The 25,993-nt window shown below is 38.2% G+C and overlaps 1 protein-coding gene across 4 annotated transcripts in view; it reads right to left on the bottom strand.

Annotated features, from left to right (window-relative positions):
* Positions 1 to 3,650: 3,650 nt before the first annotated feature.
* Positions 3,651 to 25,993, bottom strand: part of LOC131426902 (protein pecanex) — a 39,213-nt gene continuing 16,870 nt past the window's right edge. For 3 of the 4 annotated variants that reach the window (XM_058589661.1, XM_058589663.1, XM_058589662.1), the window contains 9 exons: positions 23,291 to 25,528; positions 23,063 to 23,223; positions 22,840 to 22,996; positions 12,939 to 13,181; positions 12,715 to 12,867; positions 12,446 to 12,654; positions 11,858 to 12,385; positions 10,299 to 11,795; positions 3,651 to 5,361 (listed from right to left, as the gene is read on the bottom strand). In XM_058589661.1, the coding sequence (XP_058445644.1) occupies positions 4,849 to 5,361; positions 10,299 to 11,795; positions 11,858 to 12,385; positions 12,446 to 12,654; positions 12,715 to 12,867; positions 12,939 to 13,181; positions 22,840 to 22,996; positions 23,063 to 23,223; positions 23,291 to 25,528 (5,699 nt within the window). In that variant the 3' untranslated portion in view covers positions 3,651 to 4,848. The remainder of the gene's footprint in view (positions 5,362 to 10,298; positions 11,796 to 11,857; positions 12,386 to 12,445; positions 12,655 to 12,714; positions 12,868 to 12,938; positions 13,182 to 22,839; positions 22,997 to 23,062; positions 23,224 to 23,290; positions 25,529 to 25,993) is intronic. The other variant, XM_058589664.1, reaches the window with a different exon arrangement.

Raw genomic sequence — 25,993 nt, 5'->3', positions numbered from 1 at the left:
AGCTGAGGGCAATTTGTTGGATTGATATTTTTCCGCAAGCCTATTGAGAGTGGTTTTGGCATAGTGAGCCGACGCTAAATCCGGCCAAAACAGTGAAGGTGTACTATGCTTCTTATATAAAGGCAGTAATCTCTTCTGGAGACACTCAGATTGATAGATTTCTGCATTTATAGTTCCAGTAGTGTAAAAAATGGTTGACTTCAAACCACAGGAACATATTGCTTGCCTTACCAGTACCTTTCGACCGAATTTCTCCATTTGAATCGACCTGTCCGCATCGCTCACATCCTCCCCAACGACGACAGTAAAGTATTGTGGACCTAGAGGGGTTTTTGAGTCCTCCTTTACATAAGTCTCATCGTCCATCAAAAAGCATGCATCCGGCCACTGCAAAAGGCGCGAATACAATTTCTGGGCCTTTGTTGCTGCTCGCTTCTTCTGTTCTACAGATTTTCTGCTTCTTGTAGGTCTTCAGGTGATTTCGCTTCTTGATTCACTGGATCATTCCGACACTCGTTCCTGTTTTTTTGGGCAAATCGCGTATTGACATTGATTTGTTCTTCATGATTAGGGATACCATTTTCTGGTCCAGCTTCGGATTTGAAGACCCGGGTTTTCTGCCTCTTCCTGGTAGCTCATCCAAAGAATAGTGTTCCCCAAACTTATTAATGATGGTTTTTCACACTGGCATGACGAATTCCAAACCGCTTCGTAAATTTTCGCATAGTAATACCCTTCTCACTTAGCCATGTGTCCAGAACCTCAATTTTCACTTCCTTTTCAATACGCGATATCTAATAAACGCATAATTTCAACCACACAAACAAGTAAACAAACGAAAATTTAAAGCCGAAAGGACAGCATGCTGTGATCTGAGCATAAAAAACCATCACAAATACATGCGTACAACACAAATGTATGTGGATAGCTTATTTTCGATACACTCCTTAAGGTCTGAGGACAGAGGTCCACGTGTTGAGTTTTAAATCGACCACGTGGCTCGCTCAATTCCCTTTGCGCATCGTATTTCTCTTGTTTTCTCTCGTATATGAGCAAACTGTACCAGGTTGCCAGCATACATTTTATTATTTTGATGAGAATTGAATGTCTTTGTGTTTGGCAGCCTTGTCGAGCCAATTTTATTTCTCTCTCCTTTTTCAGCTATCAGGAAACCAAAGCGAAAAAAAATGGTGGATGCACGAGGGAGACGACAGATCTGGTTTTTTCAAAAAGTAAATGGAAAGCGAAAAAACTACATATAACCAAACATCTATATCGATCCGTTTGAAAGCGTTGCTAACCGTAGAAAAGAAAGTCAAAGAACATGCGATCTCTTTAAAAGTTTTTGTTACTGTTCTTGACAATCACTGAGTGTCAACATTAAATCGTCAGCAGATTGAAAAAATGAAATTATGGTTTCAAAAAACGTTGAATTCAGTAGCTGGGAACGTGAAGATGGATAATATTTAATTTTTCAATTTATTGTGACCCTTTGAAAGATTAACCAAAGATATCTCTGTCCCTGTTCCTCTGACGGTCATACTATTTTTTAAATTGCTATTGGTTTCGAATTGGTGAAACCGTCATGATCTTAAGTTCCTTAGCGCAAAATTTCCTGAGAGCTTGAAGATGTAATAAAAGTGCCTTATATTAGATTATGGCATGAATGTTACTCTGTTATAAGAATTCTAGACCTTTTGAAAATTATCCATTTAAGATTTAAGAGCTATTCTGAAATTTTCAGATAAATTTTCGATATCTACATGACGACGATGAGCTGCAAAACGGTAGAGAATACCGATTCCAACATTATTGCGAAAATACACCGACGTTTTCAAAAGTCAGTTGGGATATTGCTCTCTACTCATCTGAAATAAACCAAATTGGATCAAGTTTCTAGCTAATATTTACTAAGCTGTGAATATTCAGCCCAGTCGGGATTCTTCTAATAAGCTTAATTTACACAAGCAAATATTATTATAAACAACGTACAAATCACCATGGTAATGTTTCTAACCCGAAAAAACTCAGCAAAAGACAACCGATCCAGAACCATCCGTTACTATGCACAGTAAAGATGAACAAGCGGTTGTAAGAAAATGCACCACAGAAAAAAGGCGATTTATCCTTTAGGGTTTAAAGTGAAGTTTCCAAGTGTCATCCCCCTCGTGGATGCATTGAAACTGACTTTGTTTCACGGAAAAATACAAAACTTTATTTTTATCGCGATAACATATATGTTTTTATGTACTAATTGCATCTAAACTAAATTATCTAGACTTTGTCACGGTAGATTTATGATACAAGCCTGCTGAAAATTGGAATGCTCGGAAATGCATACCTCTACTTGTTCATCGAATATCTCGGCTTTGAAGGCTTGTATCATAAATCTACCGTGACAAAGTCTAGATAATTTAGTTTAGATGCGATTAATACATAAAAACATATATGTTATCGCGATAAAAATAAAGTCTTGTATTTCTGAGAAACAAAGACACTTTTAATGCATCCGCCATTTTTTTCGCTTTGGTTTCCTGATAGCATTTTGAAAAAGGAGAGATAAATAAAATTGGCTGTCACAAGGCTGCCAAACACGCAGACGTTTCGTTGTATGTAAACACATTTTTTGTTTCGCATTCAATCTTTGTGAAAGTTGAATATTTTTTCATTGTTTATTGGAATCCATGTAATGTCCAACCCATACGATAGATTAATGTGATAAAACGTCTCATCAAAATAATAAAATGTATGCTGGCAACCCGGTATAGTTTGCTCATATACGAGAGAGTACAAGAGAAATACGATGCGCAAAGGGAATTGAGCGAGCCACGTGGTCGATTTAAAACTCAACACGTGGCCCTCTGTCCTCAGACCTTAATGACAATTTTATCGTGTTATTTGAAGAAAAAATGTTTTAATGTGACGTTTTTGAATATGAAATAACGTGATAAGAACACTTGATATTTTGCTTAAAACATGAAATCGGTGTTATAACATGTTTTGACTCATAGTAATGATACTACTATCATATCAATGATACTGTTGAATAGACATCAGTTAAATATAAAATTTGATTGAAAACCATCATCGATGTAACAGTTAATTGAAAATGCCTCGATTTGTCATTGAATACCGTAGCTTATTTCGATTTACGCTTAGTTTTGTTCTACGGTATATTGAAAAATAAAGACGTAAGAAGTAACTTTATATTCAATCCCCTGCTCCAAATATGTGCATGATAATATATGTAAATATTTTTATCTGTGTAACCTCTAAGATTTATTGCAGGTGAAACAAGACACTACTCGCTATTAAAACAAATGCATTGTCTTACAATTGAAAATATATGATTTTATCTATTCAAATCGATGCGTAGATTTATTTCTAATCAGTGTTCGATTTTCAATTTGCACCCAAATTTCTAATTCGACCCAAATAGCATTCTACTATCATTTTACAATAATGCACGCCTACAGCAACAAACGACCCCAAGACGGCACAGAATAACACGAACGAAAAGAATCAGAAAACAGTTACAAAAAGTCGAAGAAAAATTCCACTTTACTAAGCAAAGCAAGTAAATATCGCCTGGATTTATTCGACAGGAACAGTTCGGCAAGAAAAATTCGGATAAGTGAGTACACGATTCATTTAAAAAACAATAGTCTGCAATTTATTGCGCAATGTTTACCCGCGTTTAGACTCAATCGATTTTAAATTAGCCCTACTCTCATTTCACAGGCTAACTGCCATGCGACGATGATTAACAGTGCACTCCTCTCGCGGTGGCCTCCTGTGTAAGACTGAGAGAACACGGTAAGAATTATATTTTGTCGAAATAAAAAAGCTTCCTCCCTTATTAGTCATCATTCGATCCAAACGGTAATTATTCTAGTAGATCTCCATTAAATAAGAGCGCAAATCGCAATGTTTCGGTTTAAATAACAGTTTTGTTTAACCTCTTTTTTTATTAATTATTAATTTCTAACTACGAGTGATTTGTAATAGCTTTTTTTCATCGTTAAACCGTTCTAGATGTGTGATATTTTAAACTTCTGTTATCGTTTCACTGCAACATACGTTTTGAATAAATTAACGATCTTTTCATGTTCAGTTTTATCATAATAAATCTAGAATAGGTAAATTTTTTCTTACTTTTAGTTATCACATTTTCATCTTTTGCAGTATTTATTTTATCGCTTCAACACTTTCACTCGGCGATCGTTTCATTCCTTCCCACTCACGCATTCTATGTCTGGAAATAATGTCTACTGCGATAAAAGATAATTTAGTTTAAAACCCACTCTACAAAATCAATACCAACTATTTTATACAAAAATAAAACAAGTCCCTCCCCTTTCCTATCAACTTTTCGAACCTGTGTGTTCTTCGCTATTCCGAATTTACAATTTTGTTTATATTGGCTTTTTCCTGACTATAATTCATACTATCTACCATAAGACATTTCATTCGTTAAAGATCGTATCTTTCGCACTAATCGAACGATCATCGCGAGCTGGTTGGTTTTATATTTTGCTTCGTAGCATTTTTGAACGAAATAAAAACAGAGAACAAGACAAACATTGACTATTAAACAGAGCCCCAAATATTCCCCCCCGATTGAAAACGAAGCATCCAAACGAAATCAATGTATAAACAGTATTTTTCCCGTATTGTTGTGAACATGATAAGGCGATCTATTGTATGGAAATGTGTTTGATTTTGTTCCTCACAGGATGGATAGAAGTTAGTAGAGAAATTACTTGAATATTATAATTTTTTCCCGGGGCTTTCCTGAACGACACGTAACCCTTAAGATTAGTGTAATTTTCGAAACAACACAATCTACTACACAATAGTTGGGTCCGGCTCGTTCGCATCTCGTCGTGCTTCACTGAAAGCCTCTTCACAGCGCACGTTTTCAAGCTGCATTGCATCGTGGTCGGGTGTCGCGTTCGAATCAGCAGTGGTTCTGCTACCGGAATCACCCACCGAGCTGGAGCCCGTGACAGATGGCACTTCGAGTGATGGTTGACGGCTAACGGAACCACCGATGGTCGCTGTGGACGTGGACGTGGACGGTTGACCACCAGTTACCAAACCAACCGTGTTGTACTCTTTGACCCCTTTCTCGCCGATCGGTACACAGCGTTCACCGATTTTCAACAGCAGTATGGTTCGATTAACGTGCGAACGGAAATAATGATCCGGATGGTTTGGCTGCCAATAGTGGATGACGTTTCCAACCATGCCCTCCTGTGGCTGCCAGTCCTTCCAGGAAGATCGACCCCCGCAACTTCGAAACTGTTCGTTTGGCCAAATAACATCGATGCGCCGTCCCAGGTCAAGGCAGTCGTAAATCTGAAAGATTCGTTGGATTTAAATTTTTCACACCATCGGTTTTTTTTCGTATTGACACTTTCAGGTTTATTACAAAAAATTTCAAAATCAAAACGCGCGAAGTCGAAAACTAAAACGCGCGATATTCGAGTGAAGCGTTAGACAACTATTTTTATGCAGGTGATACTGAAAATTCACTTAAATATAATATAAAAATCTATATAAGTTTGTCATATGAACACAATAAATAACTCCGCCTACAGCACGTCACTTCTAGAAACCCCTTGAAAACGATTTCATTTTTATTCTCCATCTTTTTCGATGCCCTTAGTTAAGGAGCAAAATTTTTTACCAAGCGTACACTGAAATGAAAATCTTATTTATATTCATCAGATTTGTCATATGAATCATATATGGAATATAATTTATAGAAGTTATATGGAAATTTATAATCTTTATTTGAAGTGTACGTTAAATCTAAATAGACGTTACCATGATGAAGGTTATAAGAATATCTCATATAATTTATATTGAAATACGATGAAACCTCACTCTTTACATTATTTATATTCATTGGATGAGTCATATGAATCGTACGCAGATGATATTTCATAGAAGGCATATGATAACTTATGACATTTAATGGAACTCTACATATAATCTAAATGATGTTCAATAAATTTTATATCTTCATTGTCTTTATGATATTGATAAGAATACCATATACAAGTTATGCAAAAAGCCGATAAAACTTAAGCCAATTTAATATTAATATTCATTATACTTTTCAATAGATCGCATGCTGATTATATTTAATAAAAGTTATGTGAAAACGTATAACCTTTATTGGAACGTACATAAAATCTGCAAACAAGGAAAAAAAGAGGCACTGCTTTCTTAAGCTTAGACATATAAAGGAGTTTGTTTTTATGAAAGAATAATTGTGAATCATGCGGCTTGAAACTGAAGAAAGAGTTGTGTCCTCGATATTCATCGAATGCTCCACACAGTTTTTTGGGAAGTTCTCAATGTTATTTTAAATCACTGACAAGACAGCTCATTCAACTTCGTTCAAGGATACGACCCAACGGACCATGAAATAAATATCCGGTACGTTTCATTACTCTGTCTAGTAAGAGGATTGAAATTTTTTATTTTTAGTTTCGTGATCTCATTTCTCCTCCGCAAATATTAGGAAGTGCTTCTTTACGCAGCTGACCACTAGTATAGCTTAAATCCTCGAAAAAAGTAGTAGTTTGCGATTATCTACTATTCGTAGTGCATCTGAATCGTTTGGTTACAGTAAATATCCGATGAAATCAGCCAGTCTCAAAGAAGCAAGTGTAATTGAAATGTTAAAATAAATTTATATTATGAAACGCTTTATATACGAAAAATATATCAATAAGTTTTTTATAGGACAATTATTGTTATTGTAGTTTTTGATTTCCTTAAACACCATAATCTCAGTGATCTATATATAAATGCTATGTAGAACTGGGATGACCTTCATCGAAAGTCATATACAAATTTTATAAAACTAGTCATATGGTATAGATGAGCCTATCAATATAAACTCGAAGTGAATATAATATGCGCTTCATAAATAGTTCCAATGTGTGTTGTGTGGATATATAGTAATGGTTATAAGGCGCTCCTATAAATTTGACTCAGACTAGAAATTTCATTCGTTATATGAAAATCTTGTAGAAATAACATTAGGCAGAGTTTTATGTTTCATAAGATTATCTTATATATTTGTCATGATGTTGAATACACCAAGTAGCTATCATTGGAAATGATAATAGTGCAAAATCATTAGAATATCATATAATATGAAAAAGGAAATTTAGCGGCGCTTCTTTTCCTGATTTTAATCAATAAATCTTCCATATGGTTGAAAAATACACCAATCAATTCATTTTGCATTAAATTGCAATTCAAGAAAAGTGTCTTAGTCTAGAACTCTTCGGTTTTCCTTAAAACTGCACGAGAAAAACTTCCACTGACACACTTGGTTTACTCTTGATCCTGAATTAATACTCTTTGATGTACGGAAAATGTTACAGTAAAAATAAAAATGCTTACAATTGTGATTTTGAAAGAAGTTAAACAGATTTCATCGAAGATATTTTTTTTTTGCTTCGACATCTTTTTGCTCGGCAAACATTTCCTTCTTGGTAAGAAGAATTTTAAGGTAGACCACATCAGGATGATCTGATTCACTCTTTTGTCGTGAATACGACTTACTTTACTGTGGGGTGCCTTTTAAAAATTTACCCTCTGAGAGAGTGATAAGTTTTTGATCGTGAATATCTCTTGTTGTATCTAACGAATCAACATAATTTTTGCTACACGCCATCGGAAATATGATCACAATTTTATGATAAAATTATCATTTGTGTGGCATAATCTCAAATAATTCGAAATTGAACATTTCTGAAATGTTTGGTTAAACGAGTACCAAAGAGGATTCATAAGGTGCGTTTGCCTTGCTCGTATTTTTAAAGCTCATAGTTCAGTGATTTGTGAAAGGATTTATATAATCTAACTACCAATAGAATCGAAATTTTTCAACTTAAACGTGTATAGCAACAGCATTGAAGTATTTCAATAGAACACTATTGAAAAACCTGTCTCATTTGACCCATGTCAACACCAGCCAATCAGAACGCGTTCTGAGGAAGAGAACAAAATATCTGCTGCTGTACAACAAATCGTTCGAGAAAAATGTTCCGAAAAGTGGTGAATATCGTAGTGAGTTCCTCAATTTGGTCCTTCTGAATGCTAGAAACAAACCCCTACAGCATATTGATAGTTTCTTTCAATAAATTATGCAAATCCGAAATTAAATAATCCACATTAAAATTCTGTATGCGGCTATTTTTATAGCCGTTAGGACCGCCCATTAGTGTGAAAGCTACAAACGAAATCTGGTAAAAACAAATTTCTCAACAAAAATTGGTTTGGTTTGGATTCTATCGCCACTGCGAGCAGATGTATTTTGTGTCGTTTGCAGAGCTAGTTTCGCTTCCGACAAGAGCGATTACGTCACAGCTGCCAGTCATTTACATTGGTGAAAAAGCAACGGTGGAGAGCATTACACAAAATCAGCCGTTCTAGTGACTCTAAAAGTTTTCTAAAGAACTATTAGGATTTGTTCTTCGCAAATCGAAAGGAAATATCCTCAGTTTAGTGCAAATCTAGAACTGTTTGATTTGATTTTTGCACTTTTCGCTGTGTGAAATTCACAGTAATCTAGATCAAGTGAAGCTTTCTTTGTTTTTGCGTAAAATGTGGAAAAGGGGAATGCTTGCATAATTCATACAATTGATCAACTAATTGATATTCGGAAGTGTCAAGGAACATGTCATCTTTTATACTTTTATTTGGATCAGGGAAAAGCCCACTGGAATTAGTTTCTGTCAAACTTGTTCTCCAGCAGGCATAAAACCTCCTCACCAAAAGATCAAAATCATTCAAATGATACATTTCCTTAAATCTAGTGCTTCTATAGTAATTAAATCTAATGAGACAGTAACATAAGAAACGATTTCTTGATAACATTACGTGATAAATGAAAGTCGAAAGAATTGAAATATGTGGCATATGCTAGCAATGGGCTCGTTATATCCATAACTAATTCTAACATAGGGAATCCGAAGAAAAAAATAGGAAAACTACGACGTCGAATGCCAAATTGTAACAATTGAAAGCTCTATGTGCTCTTTAAAATTTATCTTGCTTTCCAGAACACCAGGTCCTTAACAGACAATGCGCGTTCGAGAACAGTTTGTGGCATATTATAGTCGAACTTGAATACAAACTTTTTGCTACAAAAAGAGACGACGGAGCATTTAGTGGCATTTACACCATTTTGAAATATGAAATAGGAAAGTCATCGGCGAACGATAGTTTCATACGCTTAATCGAAAAATTTAGATCGTTGAGATACAATAAAATTATGAACGGTCCAAGGTGACTTCCTTGAGGAACTCCAGATGTAACAGCACATGGTGAGGTTGTACAGGCTCCTATTTTCACTATCATTTCATTACCAGTTAGATATGATGGAAGCCAATTAAAAAATGATCCGTTTAATCCCTGTCTACTTAACATGGAGATCGTTATGTGATGATTGATTTCGTCGAACGCAGCAGGGGAAGTTGAAAGCTTTGGCATGGATCCAAGCTGAGTCTCAGATATGTAGTCAGAGAAATTATGTGTTACAAAATCCAGAACTATAATTTCAAACAGTTTCGATACAGCGCACAAAGCATCAATTCCCCGGTAGTTGGATACTATACCCTTGTTCACATTGGATTTCTTCCATATTTCAGGAAAAATTCCAGAACGCAAAGAACAATTGAAAATGTTGGATAGTGGAACCAACAAATTATTAGAACACTTTCTTATCACCACGGATGGAATCATAGAGCTTCTTCGTTTCTTTTATTGTCAGCTTCGTAAGCATGTCGTGCAAATTTTGCTTTAGGAATGCGATTTTTATCATACACAAAATTTGTTACCATATTATTGAAGAATCGCATTGCATTTATTACGTTCTTTGCATTATTGAATGTATTATTGGTAAACTGAGACTATATCTTCCATCTAACATCAATATCCTTAAGTGCAAAATGTTGAAATAGCAACTTGTATCACTTGAGATCGAAAAGCATAAAATCAAAATTTTGTCCACTGAAGAAAACATTGGCCTTCTAGTAAATTTTAGTTTTATCAAGGTGAAAATTCGACCATCTCGACCAATTGCTGAAACGTTCGCCCATCTTTTATTTTTTAGGGTTTCATAAAACTCACAAGCTTAAAAAATTTGCAAAAAATTTCGTGGAATGATGTTTTTTTTTAAATTCGCGCGAAATCCGCGCCATAGTATCAAAATCATAGCAGAAACCGAGCCAAATCCGCGCGACCGTAACAACCCGGCACTTTCTTACCTGAGCAGAGTCCACTATGATGACCTTTCGGTTCAATCCAATTGTCGGTGGTGCATTGATCCACTGTGACTGCGAATGGAACTGCTGTTCATCGATTTCACTCCCCCGAAGCTTTTCCTTCGCGCAGGCGGACTCGTTCTGCTCGTTGCTGACGGCTTCCGTCATGGAGAAGATGGTGTAGGAATTTTCCCCGGGTGGTGACAAAGTAAACATCACCGAAGGGCCTGGCACCGGACCGGAGGTGTTGGGCATACTCAAATTCATCGACGAAGAATTATTGCTTTTTGCGTTGCCAGATGTCGACTCAACACTTTCCTGCTGCTTCAGACTAGTACTGGCACTGGTGCCTACGGTGGCTCCCGGATGTACTCCGCTCCCACTGGCGAGAGCTTCCTTGAAAGATTCCCGTTTGTTAACCGCCAAAGCACGATCAATTCTGTCCTTACTGCTGCTGCTCAGGTTGCATCGTTTCGTTACACCGGCCCGATCTCGCATCGTATCCCGCTCGGAATCACGTTCGCGATTCAGAAAAGTAGCCAGCAAAGTAGAACTGGTTGGTTTGTTGATGCTTGCGAGACTGCCTCGGTTAGCGGCACCCGAAAGTGACATATTCTGACTACCATAGGATAGCGTCCCAGCCGTGCCCGAAAGTGTGTTGTTCGGCGTAGGATAAACTCCCTGGAATTCACCCATTTCGTTATCAATTATTGCACTTCCGCTGCTGCAACCCTCGCGGCAACGTTGTCTCACACGATTCCAAAATTTCACAATCATGTGCTGCAATTTCTCCAGCGTTATCTCACCCCCAATGATTCGGCACAGCTGCGGATTTGTCTCCGCATAGGATGTCGTCAGAGGGGACACGTAAATCGGGTAGCCAATCGGTTGATCACAGGACGAATTGATGATGTTGCGAAGTGCTTGTTTCGCATTCTGTATACTTCCCCGCTCCGGATTCCGGTTCCGGAGGTAGATAAGTTCTTGCTGCTGACCGGCCCACAACCCACGTACGCATTCACGATTCAGTTTGATCACTCGAAAACTTAAAAACCGTTTACTCAGTCTTATAACCCGATACTCATCCGATCCGTCGTCCATCACGTGTCTCAAGGCAAGCAAATTGGGTGTCCCCCGCAGCACGGCATTTCGCCACAGTGGATCTGCTTCGTGTGAAATAACCAACTCTTTGGTGTGGTAGTCGATTGCATTGAACAGTGCCTCGTACACATCGTATTCATCCGGGCACAGGAAGTGATCCTGATGCAGCTTCAGAGACATGCGTACGGCCGGCGCCACGACACCGTGCAACAATTCCATATCGGCAAACACCCACTCGTCTCTGGTGGAAGTGATGCGGAAATCACCCTTAAAAAGTGCATGCAATCCATGCAGAAAAAATTCCACCCCACACGACGAACTGTGACTTGCGGTGGCCAGCGTTCGTCTGGCTAACAGAGCTAACGCCATGCACAGCGAAGTAACGAGAGATTCGCGACCCTGAAAGCAAATCCGTGTTTCATTAAAAATTCAACCGAACTAAATAGTTTTGTTTCTCTTACCGAATTGAAAAACAGCTGCTGGTTGGAACTTCCAGAAACTGCATTGGAATTGTTTCCCGCACTGGACGTTGTAGCTCCGTTCGAAGTGGACTCACCTTCCGTTGTTGACTTCAACCCAGTATTCTCCGAGCTTTCCCCTTGATCCCTCGCGGTACCGTCATTTGCTTTCCCAGTGCCATTATTTGCCGTGGATGTCGAAGCAGTAGCTGGTCCACTGCCGCCGACGCCAGTGCTCGCCACCGTAGGTTCTTGTGTCTTCTTTGGAGTGTTCTTTTCATTTAAGGCAGCCTGCATTTGTTGACGCTTCTTATCGCAGCAAAACTGTATCCATTCGCCATACACATTCCAGAAACTGGCCCGGGTTATTCCGGCCGAACGGAAATCATAATCGTCGTCCAGATTATGGGTGAATACCGGATCCAAATCGACAAACTGCCGATCGAGCGTATGTTCCAAAGCTTCTTCGATGACCTGCGATTGTAACCAGCTGACAAGCTTCGGTGAACGGATTACATAGTAGATGATACTCTGAGGAAACAAAATGTCATAATGATTAAGTAAACAACGAAAAAGCCGTACTGCAATTACCTTCACGTAGTACGAAATTAGAACTTTTCTAAATTCAAACACCTGCAGTGTAGCCGTTGCCGAGTTGTCCGATATCGAGTAACCCTCCAGAACGTACTTGGAGGCCATCACCTGCCACGCCAGCCATCGCGTTGTGAACATAGCATTGGCACTCAACATCCGCGGCAAATGACCGACGGTACAGCAGCAACAACCTGGCGCGGAATAAACTTCTCATTATTCACAAGCACTTGCTCTCGACTGCGGCGAAAGGGTTCTCTTAAACTCACCAATATTCTCCTCAATTTCTTCCGAAATAGCCTCTACTTCACGCTGTTGGCAGTAGGTTCCTCGGAATTCAAGACCACGCATCTGGAACGTACAGAGCCCATTGCCTAGCTCGATGATGTGGACTAAGCAGTTAAGATAATCCGAAGCTAGAACTAATGTTCATAGAAAAAGGGGATTAGAACTGCACGTACTAAACGAGAGAACCTAGCAGCTTGTGACTTACCAAAGCAATCGCCCTGACTAACGTTTCCCCAACGACCCATCAGCAAATCACCGCACAGCGAGTGCTGCAGCGATCGGGTCAGATGTTCGTAGAAGATACTGTTGAGATTGTTATCGTCGGCACCCAAGTCCCGTTCCAGCTGCGAGCTTAACCTAGTGTTGGAATGATCGATGCGGCGAGTATTGTAATCGCGCTCCCAGAATTTGATCGGTCGCACATAGGAGGTGAGAAATATGGCACTTCCTGTGGATGAAGAGAAGAGGAGATAAGTACATATCTGTGAATTTTTTTTCATGAATACGTTTATTTCTTAAGGCAGTTTACATAAGTTTTTCTTCGCCGTAGCATCACTTTTACATAATATTCTTATCCTAATTTAATTCTAACATAGTCACAACGTTTTGCATTTATTAAAACATATTCTCTTATTACTTAAATATCATCTTAGGTAACTCGTCATTAATTATGAAATCTACTCGGAAATATTATTTGAACCAAACGATTAACTTCTATAAATTATAAAATAAGCTGTTATTTTCAGACATTTTGTTAATAATTTCATAAACTGTTTCGAGTTTGTTTGTATCATTACATTATTTTTATTCTAATTTAGCTATTGGTTGAACTCATGGACGCAGCTGGGATCAGAACTAAGTCTTGAAAGGGGCCTTTATTAAATTGAAACTCCAGTTTTCTTTATGAAATGATAAATAAGTTTCATGTATGAAAGGTCACGACAAGCAAGAATGTCTCGAACTGGGATATTGGATAGTCTACCTTGGGTACGCAAAGAATTTATTAGTTGAGATCTGACATCACGATACTCCACGCATGTCCAAACGACATGATTATTTGTGAATTTGTTGAAGGAATTATTGAAAAATAATGAAAATAAACTGAGTTCATTTGAGCAACTTCAAACTAATTATAAACATTAAAAACCTGTTTTAATCCACCTAGTGGTGTAATGATGCCTTTCTCATATCAATCATACTATCATATATAATACTGTGGTATTTTTCAAAATAATTTTCTTCGATTCTTAAAAGAATAACCGAAATCGGTTTGTTTGACCGTCTACTGATAAAAACTATCAATTGGAAAAGATTTGAGGTCGATTTGGAAAATTTTTTAAGGTTTTTCCCCATTTTCAGTTATGGTATACAATTTTTAACCCACTTTACCCTATACTTCCGGATCCGGAAGTCGGTTTCGCATGAAATTCAGGAATTACGTATTCATTTGAACCTAAGTTTGTGAAAATCGGTGGCGCCATTTATGAGAAAAGTTAGAACACATATTTTCTTTTTTATGCACATTTTACCCCATAACTCCCAAACCGGAAGTCGGATCCAAATTATATTCAGGAATTGTTTATGGGACCACAAGACCTTTCATTTGAATCTAAGTTTGTGAAAATCGGCTCAGCCATCTCCGAGAATAGTGAGTGACGTTTTTTTCCATTTTTGGTGCATATCACCCTGTAATTCCGGTACCAGAAGTCGGATCCAAATGAATTCAGGAACTTTGTATGGAACCGAGACCATGAATCCTTTCATTAGAGTCTAAGTTTGAGAAAATCGGTTTAGCCATCTACGAGAAAAGTGAGTGACATTATTTTCACATTTTTATTGCATTATTTTCACATTTTTTATGCATATCACCCTGTAATTCCGGAACCGGAAGACGGATCCAAATAGAATTCTGGAACTTTGTATGGGACCGTAGGGCCTTTCATTTGAATCTAAGTTTGTGAAAATCGGTTTTGCCATCTCCGAGAAAAGTGAGTGACATTATTTTCACATATTTGGTACACATCACGCTGTAATTCCGGAACCTGAAGTCGCATTCAAATGAAATTTAGGAACTATGTATGGGACCAAGAGACCTTTATTTTGAATCTAAGTTTGTGAAAATCGGTTCAGCCATCTCCGAGTAAAAAGGTTGACATTATTTTCACATATTTGGTTCATATCACCCTGTAATTCCGGAACCGGAAGTCGGATCCTAATGAAATTCAGGAACTTTGTATGGGACCGTGACACCTTTCATTTGAATCTAAGTTTGTGAAAATCGGTTAAGCCATCTCCGAGAAAAGTGAGTGACACTTTTTTCACATTTTTAATGCATTCTTTTCCCCTTTTTGGTGCAAATCACCCTATAATTCCGGAACCGGAAGTCAGATGCTAATGAAATTCAGGAACTTTGTATGGGACAATGAGATCTTTCATTTGAATCTAAGTTTGTGAAAATCGGTTCAGCCATCTCCGAGAAAAGTGAGTGACAATATTTGTCACATACACACATACACACACATACATTTGCTCAGTTCGTCGAGCTGAGTCGAATGGTATATGACATTCGGCCTCGGTTCAAAAGTCGGTTTTTGCAGAGATTGTATAGCCTTTCTATATGAGAAAGGCAAAAAATCAAATACAAATTTCATTCCACACGAAGAAGTTTCTTCTTTTTCGTTATTTGGAGGTTTTCGATCCGCACTTGAGCTGTTCGATAGCCCTCAGACAGAGACGGGAAAAACAAAAGTTACGTACAAATACAAACCGAAACTATCGAAATCTAGCTATGCGAATAATCGTCTGGATTTGGGTCTACAGCCTTTCGGTTTCGCTGACGGCGTGAATTTTTGGCACTTGAAGCTTTAATCTTTTAAGGTCTGAGGACAGAGGGTCGCGTGTTGAGTTTTAAATCGACCACGTGGCTCGCTCAATTCTCTTTGCGCATCGCATTTCTCTTGTACTCTCTCGTCTATGAGCAAACTGTACCGGGTTGCCAACATACATGTTATTATTTCGATGAGAAATTTTATCACATAAATCTATCGTATGGGTTGAACATTACATAGATTCCAATGAACAATGAAAAAATATTGCGAAACAAAAAATGTGTTTATATACAATGAAACGTCTGTGTGTTTGGCAGCCTTGTCGAGCCAAGCCTCTCCTTTCTCAGAATGCTAGCAGAAAACCAAAGCGAAAAAAATGGCGGATGCATTGAAACTGAATTTGTTCCACAGAAAAATACAAGACTTTATTTTTATCGCGATAACATATATGTTTTTATATACTAATCGCATCTAAACTAAATTATCTAGACTTTGTCACGGTAGATTTATGATACAAGCCTTTAAAGCCGAGATATTCGATGAACAAGTAGAGGTATGCATTTCCGAGCGTTCCAATATTCAGCAGTTCTTCAGTCAGAAAAAAATATAACACGACCGCTAAACTCAATGAATCATTCTGAAATTTTCACAGAATATTCTCAACTAAATTTCGAAGACATTGTCAGGTGGGTTTTTCTATATTCTGCACCGTTTCCAAGAAAATTTAATTTGAAACGGGAAAATAGCAAAAAAAACCTACCACTTTACGGTACTGTCCTCAGCCCTTAAAGTGCTAAGACCTATTAGATGATTGATAAAATATTTCTCATACGATCTCTTTGGCGGTGCTAGTAAGCATATGGAGTTAAAAGCTTTCATAATTAGGAATGAGAATTGATTTGGAGAGTGATGTCTTCGACACAGTTTATGGACTGCTTCAGTAGTGTTATAGTTCTAGATGCATAATTTATGACAATTTTAAAATTTAAATCTGGATTTTATGACCAGCAAAACTGGCAGTTCCAGTAGTAGTAGTAGTGAACATGAAAATTTCCAGTAGTAGTGAACATGAAAATTTACTAGATCGTTGGAACATCGTTTGGCGCGCTACAAGTAGTTTTGGGTGGAGACTTTACATGCATGCTTGATCAGTGTGATGCGTCATTTTGAAACACGTGCTTTATAGGGTATACCAAATGAGTAATGTCAGTAATGTGTGCGTTTAATAAATTTCAATAAATCTATAAATCTTCCCTATGGTTGAAAAATAAACAAATCAGTTCCCTCTGTTTAGAATTGCAATTCAAGAAAAGCGATAAAAAGTATAAAACTCTTCCGTTTTTCTGAAAACTGCTCGAGAAAAATTATTTCAGTTTCGGCTTACTTCCACTAACACATTTGATTAGCAACGCACACATTCCTGTATGGATATTCACTTGCAGAAACTATTGCGAAATAAAGATTTACATACCTTCTTTCAGTAATCCCGCAAATTAGGAACCTTTAATTTAACACGCGAAAAGCAAAGGATATGGAAAGTTTTCGTAAAACTATTTAACTGCTTTTGTAACAGAAAATATTTAGTTTCGTTCATTTTGTGTAGCGCGATCTAATACAAATGCATTGAAACAGTGTAGCCAACTATTTTATTCGGGAATGAAAATCGACATTCATAAATGTAAGCAATTTTCCATCAAACATTGGTGCAAAATGAATCAAAACTGATATTTCATTCAAAAAGTCAGGCTTAACATTCGTTTGAGAATAAATTATTGCTAAAAAAGATTGTTTAAACTCAATCGTTCAAGCCACTTTGATAAACTGGTTGCACTGCATATATAAATACATAGATCTATGACATACGAGATGAATAATGTTGGCAATCATGGGCGTGAATTGAACAAATCAAATTATAGAACGATTTTCTATGGATCAAACCGCCTCGGGTAAATTTTCAAATATGGATTACTTAAAAACGGACTGCTTAGGATGCTATTCATGACATTTGTATGCTGCTTTAGCCAAATCATTCCATTTTTCTAACCAATTTTCCGACCAATTAGCAAATGCTAAACCTTATAAACCATTAGTTGTGTGATCTACTGTTTTATGCATTGGCTTGAACGATAAGAAGAATACTGCTATAATTACTCCTCATGATCACTCCACTAGAACTGAAGAACTGCACATTCTTTCATATAATTCTTTCTGATACTGATTCTCAGCACCGAACTCAACGCCATTCGTTAATTGTAAATCGAATAGTAAAGCAAAATTATGTGGTGGTTCGGCTAATGAGATGACAACTGATACAATTATTGAACGAATGGAGAGTGGAGAAAGTTAATGGACACAATATTTAATAAAATGGTAATTTGAACTTTCGAATGTCAATGAAGAATGTCTCATTTTATTGCTAAATTGTTAATCGAAAATTGATTCTGTGATTGCCATTCTAAGACCATTCATCAAACTTGACTAAGTAATATCACCAGACTAGCGGTGAACCAGTTTATGGAAAACCGTTCAAAACAATTTTATTCATTCCGATAATCCCAAGGATTTGCCATTACTTAACAGTCGATGACAAACAACAAGTCGCGAGGGCAGCTTTTGTAAATTTGCGAAATCAATTTAAAGCATTCATCTTGGTCTACTCCACCCTGCATCCTATATGCCGAAACCATTGGTTTGAGAGAGATTTACAATCTCTGTGCAATGCACTGACTCAAAGGATGAGATGGCGATCGGTGCATTTACTTAATTGTTGCGTAACAAAAGCTTTAAACATGTACACAATAATTTTTGATAGTATTTCCCAGATCCACTAGTAGCATGGTTTGGTTCAATATTCAATTTCAACTGGTTTCTGATCAATCACGCGAAACTCATGGCCGGTAAATTAAGCTAAGCTTCAAATTCGCAAGAAAGCTTATGTTCTGGTAATGGAGATCGAAAAAGTCCAATGAATGAAAACTCACAGAAAAATCGGTTTTAATCCACCTAGCGGTGTAGTTATGCCTTTCTCGTATCAATCATACTATCATATGTAATACTGTGGTATTCTTCGAAATAATTTTGTTCGATTCATGAAAGAATAACCGGAATCGCTTTGTTCGGTTTTGAGTTTATGCCAAACGACCGATGTACCGAATGCCGGTTATTGCTAAGCACCTAATGCCAAATGGAATATAACCCGTAGAAATATCGTTAACACAACGAATTTCAATAGCTGCTTGGAGGACCGCCTATCGTACGCACAGTAAAGATTGGACGGCAATGATAAGCTGGGAGGCCGGACGAAATCCCATAGAAAATCTGGAACTAGACACAGCTAAGAAGTATGAATCGACCATTCGAGGGAGATCTAGGACACATTTTATGCCACATCGTACTATTTTTCAAGTCTAAATACGACAAATTTTGTACCAAATTAAGAGCAATCTTGACAACGTGTTTGTTTGTGTTTTGATGTGAAGAAATCCGATGCCGAATCATATCGAAAGCTCGAAGAGGCTTTCGATCCTTTTGCTCTATCGGAAGCTACATTCAAGCATACCCTGTCAGCTTGGAGCGAAGTCAATCTTCAGTTCAGCAACGCCATCGCACGGCATCACATTCAACATATCATGTTAACCGTATGGGTGCGCAGTGCTGCTATTTTGGCGCGCACAAAATTGACATTTCTCTCCCCTACTTCTATGTGCGAGATTCGATCTGTACTCGCCTGAGGGCGCCATGCTCGCAAAAAAAGGAGGTTGCCAATGATTTGTTCGGGAAATGTGAAAGCTTGATATCTTGTTAATATGATGTCTTTGATTCAAGTGACTGTTTCAAACCTACAAAGTTGTGATTTATGTGTTAGAAACAAATGTTTACATACTGAATTACAGTAATTATTGGACGAAAATCACCATCGAACCAGAAAAACGATTGCTGAGATATTGAATTTGTCACAACCAGCCATTTCCGGCGACTTGAGAGCCAAAAATCATAAGATGGGAAAATGGCTACAAAACAAATCGAACGAAAGACAGCAAGAAAACTGTCAAACTTTTTGCGAAATACGACTCATAGAAAAAAGAAATCGGTTTTCCGACAATGCGGAAATGGTGGGGAAAACATAGTTCTATTGTGTTTGTGGAATAAACTTTACTTCAGCAAGCTGGAGTGACTATAATCAAAGTGACGACAGCTGTTCGTTTGTAATGAATTGTGACCAACTCTGCGTTTGGTGTGATCGGCGAAATGATATCTATTATGAGCTGCTAAAAACCGAGTGAAACGGTTATCTATATATATAAAAATGCAGAGATCATTCTTTGTAATCGCATCACGTAAGAACGGATGGACGGATTGAGATGCTTTTTTTTTGTTTGATCAGTTTGTACCCCCACCGGGTTCGTACATCAAACAAATTAGGAAAACTTACCGGAAAAGTGGGAAAAACCAATAAAGTTATTTTGTATGGACAATGGAATTTTCCACTGAAAAAGTCGCCAATGATTGCTAGATCTACAATTGATGTTTGGCGCGCAAGGAGATGCTCAGTATTTCGCCGTTGAAGAAAAGAATACTAGATCTTTGGAAAATCGTTTGGCGCGCAACGAGTAGATTTGGGTGGAGATTTTACATGCATGATTGATTCGTCATTTGGAAACACGTGCTTAATAGGGTATCAAAATCATTACTTGCCAAATGACTGTTTTAGCTATACCGTAAACAGAAGCACAAGTTCCAATGTCATTTACCAGTAGATGTAGTTAGATGAATTATGTTGGCCATCGTAGGCGTGAGTTGAACAAATAAAATTATGTAACGATTTTTTTTACGTATCTATGATAGGATTCTGCTGTTGAAATAATGAGTTCAGATGGAAATATTTTCCTTGCATTTAGCATGCTGACGTTTGTTCAGCCGATTCGAGTGAGTTTTCAAGAGTGGTTTACTTCAAAACGGATGGTATTCATGACATTTGTAAGCTGCTTAAGTCAAATCATTTCATTTTCCGAACTTTGGATTATTTGACGAATTACCATATGGGAATCGTGAATATCATATCTGAAGGAGAAATCGTGGCATGTAAGAACCATTAGTTGTGAGATCTGCTGTTTTATACATTGGCTTTAACGATAAGAAGAATACTGGTATAATCACTCCTCATGTTCACTCCGCTAGAACAGAATATTGATTCTCAGGACTGAATACTAAGAAAACCGATGTGGTGGCTCGACGAATGAGAGACCTTTTGATACAATTCTTGAACGAATCCAGCGTTCATGTCAAAGTTAATGGACACAATATTTAATAAAAGGGTAATTTGAACTTTCGAATGTCCAAGTATTTTTCATTTTATCGAAAATTGATCCTGTCATTATCCTGCTACGAACATTCATCAAACACGACTAAATAATATCACTAGCGGTGAAGCAAGTTATGGACAACCGTTCAAAATTAGTTTATTACTTTCGATAATCCCTAAGGATTTGCTATTAAATTTTTAAACGTCTTCAGTACAAATAAGTCTTAACATTCAATGACAAACAACCATCCCCGAGGGCTGCTTTTGGAAATTTGTGGGGTCAATTTAAAGTATTTATCTTGGTCATCTCTTTTTCATCCATCTGTTAATTTGTTTATTTGTTTATTTAGGAGCAAGGGAAAAGCCTGCTGGAGCTGAGATTTTGGTTCTCCTTCTCCAGCCGGCATAAAACCTTCTCATCTTTTGTATCAACAGATAACATTTGACCAAATGATACATAACGAAATCTTTAGTTACCCTTATTTAAACTACAAAGCTAACTAACAACTATTCATATCGTCTAATTATGTAAATAAAACTAGCGGGAAAAGATTCGGAGATAACGGGTTTTAATGGTGTTACGAGATAAATTGAAATCAAATTCATCAGAGCAAGTATTGAATACGCGGCACATACTCGAAAACGGTTCATTGAAGCCATAGTTAGTTCTAGCACGAGGAATTCTGAGAAAGGGATTAAACCGCAAATTACGCCGAAGAATGTCAAAACTTAGCTGTTGTAGGAGATCTGCACTATCAATTCGACATTGGATGTGGTCCGCGACGAAAACAGCTTTTTGTGTATCACGGCGGACAGATAGCAAATCGAAGTGTATGAGCCTACAACGATTTTCGTAGCTTGGAAGATTAAATAGATCTCTCCAGGGCAGGCAAAGCAAAACGAATGAACTTGCGCTGAACAGTTTCAATGCGCAGCTTATCAGTTTGGTAATATGGTGCCCAAACAACAACAGCATACTCCAGTGTAGAACGAACTAGAGCGCAATATAACGATTTCAGGCAGTATATGTTATTGAAATTTCTTGAGATGCGAAAGATGAATCCTAGCATCTTTAATGCTTTAGAGATTCTATGTGATCTTTGAAACTAAGTTTTGAATCCAATAACACTCCTAGATCCTTATTTGATGTCTCCCGTTTTAGTACAGCTTGCGAAATAGTGTAATCATACATGATCGTGGTTCGTTTACGAGAGAAGGAGATAACGAAACATTTGAAGGCGTTTATAACCATTCTGTTGACGTTGCACCAGTTAAAAAATACATCCAACTGTGACTGCAAGAAGTTTGAGTCTTTCAGATATTTGATGAGATGAAACAGCTTGAAATCGTAGGCGAATGATAGCTTCATGCATTGCATGCGAAATTTAGATCATTTAGATATATCAGAAATATGAATAGTCCTAGATGGCTTCCCTGAGGAATGCCAGAGCTCACGATGAATGATGGAGTAACGCAGTCGCCAATTTTCACGGTCATACTACGACCAGTCAGATATGATTCAATCAAATCCATCATCCCACATGTCAAATCTTTAGTTTGAGAGAGATATACAATCTCTGTTCAATACACTGACTCGAAGGATGAGATGGCAATTGGTGCATTTGTTTAGTTTTTGCGTAACAAAAGCATTGAACATATCCACAATAATTCATGATGTTGGATATGAATTTGTCGTAATTCGTTTATTGTAAGCCAAGTAATCAGTAAAATAATGGAAAGAAACATTAACGTTTGACAACTCTGCTGTCCGAAAACACAAATTTAAAAAAATAATTTCAGGCGAGACGAAGTTCGACGGGCCAGCTAGTAAACAATAAATTATCAAATTGAACTGAGTAATTCAGTTAAAACGACTAGAATATGTCAGCAAATAGAGAACAATAATAGTCTTCCATGACTTTGATAAACTCTAGGATAGTTCGATGTGTTCTTCGAATTGAAAGAGACGAACTTACCTAAAAATGGATTTAATGGTGTCGAAAGTAGAGCACTAATGGCAGTTTGTAGAAACAACATCGCGGAGTGCGGTACACTGAATGGTTGTGCGAAAGCATGGAATGCTGAACCCCAAGTTATTTGCCAGGGTGCTATGTAAGTTACCACGAATTGTAACTGAAACGGGAAAAAATGAAATGAAATAAAATAAATAATCTGTGAAAGCACAAAATTAACACTTACCTTCAGTAAAAATTCACTAACTTTCCTATATAAAATCGAAACAAAAAAGTAGTCGATCAAAAACGTTTCACTGGAAAGTTTGTAGTCTATCCGGAAGAATAGTACAGTGAATATCAGTATTATGTATTGGCTGCCAACATCGGAGTATGCATTTCGAACACCTTAAAAAAAAACAAGCAAATCAAATATGAAAACAATTGATTTAAATATAATTTCGCAAGCACTTACATTTCAATCCACTAACAACAACCAGCGTCGTTCCCATCGTAAGGCCAAACTTTTGAGCGATCGCACCGGAGTCCGCCGTCAGTGCACTCAGAAAGATCAACGGATAGAGTATGTTACGCTCAAAAAAGCATAACCCAACATACATGGTTTCGAACCACATTATTTTGGACAGGTTCTGCACTTCGAACTGACCAAACTCCTTCGGTTTGAGGATGGGCTTAGCGATACATAACCAGGGCAGATGTTTCCTGAGTTGTGGAACGATGTAGTGAATGAGGAAACCCAAAATACATGCCCCCGTATGAAGTACGTAGTTGATGTCTGGTTGAAGGACCGTAAAAATCGTGCTACAGTGCAAACTAAAGATGATGATTGACAACACTACACAAACTACGGCATCGTTTTTCAGTCTGGCGGTTACCGTGGACTGCAGCTTTTTGGGCAGAGGATCATCCAACTCCTTGGTACATTCCCGATTGGCTTCTTCATCCAAATCCTTCCGTATCTCGTCGGTCGAACGTTGATGGTCACTCTCAGCGGGCATTTTATTATTTTCGTCCGAATCGGTGGACATTTTCGAATCTTCTTTGCTACTGTCATCGTAGTCGGGATGCACGATAAGGCTCGATTTGATGACTGCCCAAATGTAGGTAAAATCGCTGGTACATCGTGACAGATGGTAGGAAACCGTTATCAGAAATGCACAAAACATAGAAAACAGAACATGCTGGGTTCCCGTTTCCGACAGGCCACCATAGGCTGGTCCAAACAGCAGTGTACAAGCAAGGATTGATCGCAGGACGGAGAGAAACGATGACAGTAGGCTGCACGATGCGTTACTGCCGAAAATGTGCATATCGATCTGTTCCAGCAGGTACATCGCGAACGTGTTGACTTGCGGAAATAATCCCAAGCTGAACAAAAACGGAAACAGTAAAATCACCACCGACAGTATACTTTGGGTACATTGGAGAAACTCAACGATGGAAATTTGGAATCCGAACAGAGCGGCCTTATCGCTGACTGCTTCTATTCCTTTCTGGTAGTTCCGTAGCATGTGATGTGCGGCTAGCAGCAAAGAAGAGCACAGACAAAAATAAATTGGCCGCGAGTAGGTGACAGTCTTGTTGAAACCGTGAATCGGCGAGGCAGCATCAGGTTGAACGCTCTTCAGCAAAGAATACTGACTACCAGCAATGACAAAGCAAAATATAAATGCATAGAGATCCTCATAGAACTTCAGATACAGAACCGTGGCACCAAGCAGCGATACTAACGTACACAGCACAATCGATAGCACCACTTGGAACCAGTTGGTATCGCGATCGAACAATGCTAGCAGCTGCAACCGATTCATCGAAATGTTCACCTCCTTCAAGCACAGTAAATTGATGGAAAATTTGTAGTACCGTTTTGGTAGTATCTGCGGTTCGCCAAACATCGACCGCGGTACGACATCGATTGCACTTTGTGCACTCGATAGACTGTACTCCGTCGGGGCCATTGCTTTATCGATCCCGGAAGAATTCAGCTTAGTGTTGTTATTATCACCCGTATGCCCAACGCCACCCGGCCCGCCACGACTTATCGCCATCCTTTCCTTGATCGCATCCTCTATCGTGGCTCGCTCAATCAACTGTACCCAGCGTTCCGGTTCGTCTACGAATAAATTTAAAGGCACCTCTGTTTGATCATGAAACGTGGAACTGGAACCACCTACGCTTCGGATAAACATCGTTGTATTATCCACTGAATCCATACCGTGATTGTAATTGTTGGTGTAATCGTCTATAAACGATCCACCATTACTGCCACTTGGACCTCCCGCTCCACCGCCGCTGTTTGGTTCCATCGAAACCACCGGATGTTTACTTCGGGACATCCGCAAACGGCACTGTATCTGTCGGTAGCTTCGTTCCGGATTGTACGTGTTAGGCCTTCGAAACGTCGTAAAATTCGAGCTTTGCTGTTCGGGAAGTGAACCGTTACCGGAGAAACACGATGACGGAGGCTCCCATTCTACCAGATAGTCCAGAAAGGTAATCAACGGAGCAGCCGTTGCATTCTCCGGAATGCGCTCCGCCGACAGTCGCTGCGAGAGTGTTCGGTTGTAGATCTTGTTGCTGGTGCTGGGGTAGTTTTCTTCCGCACTCAATCGACGGTTCGTTATGCGACTGGAAGTGGTCTTGGGAATCGCACCCAAGTTGCGACTGATGGCAACGGCTGTATCGGAGGATGCTGTTTACAGAGAAAAAAAATAATCAGATTTTTATTAACATATTGGTTCAAAATTGTAAAGGCTGACAAAAAGTAAATTGGTGGACCCCTCGCGCGCCGCAAGCTGTGGTTTGTTTACACTTCTATAGAGAACAACTGGTGTTCTTTCATACCTGCATTTTCCAACTCCATCTCTGTGAACTATCTATCAGAACATGACATTTCGACAGCACTGAAAAACTTAACGCCTCAAAAGGGCCTGGGCCTGACAGTATACCACCAATATTCTTAAAAAATCTAGCTGAAGAACTTACACTACCACTACAACTACTTTTTAACTTATCACTTTATAAGTGTACTTTTCCTAAAGCATGGAAATCTTCTTTTCTTGCACCAATATTTAAATCTGGTTCAAAATCTAACATTCGGAACTACCGTGGAATAGCCATTATCTCTTGCATTCCAGAATTGTTTGAAAAAATTATA

Source organism: Malaya genurostris, chromosome 2 (genome assembly GCF_030247185.1).
Source record: "Malaya genurostris strain Urasoe2022 chromosome 2, Malgen_1.1, whole genome shotgun sequence".
NCBI lineage: Eukaryota > Metazoa > Arthropoda > Insecta > Diptera > Culicidae > Malaya > Malaya genurostris.
Note: the sequence above shows the minus strand (reverse complement) of the source record. Positions and strands in the feature narration are given on the sequence as shown.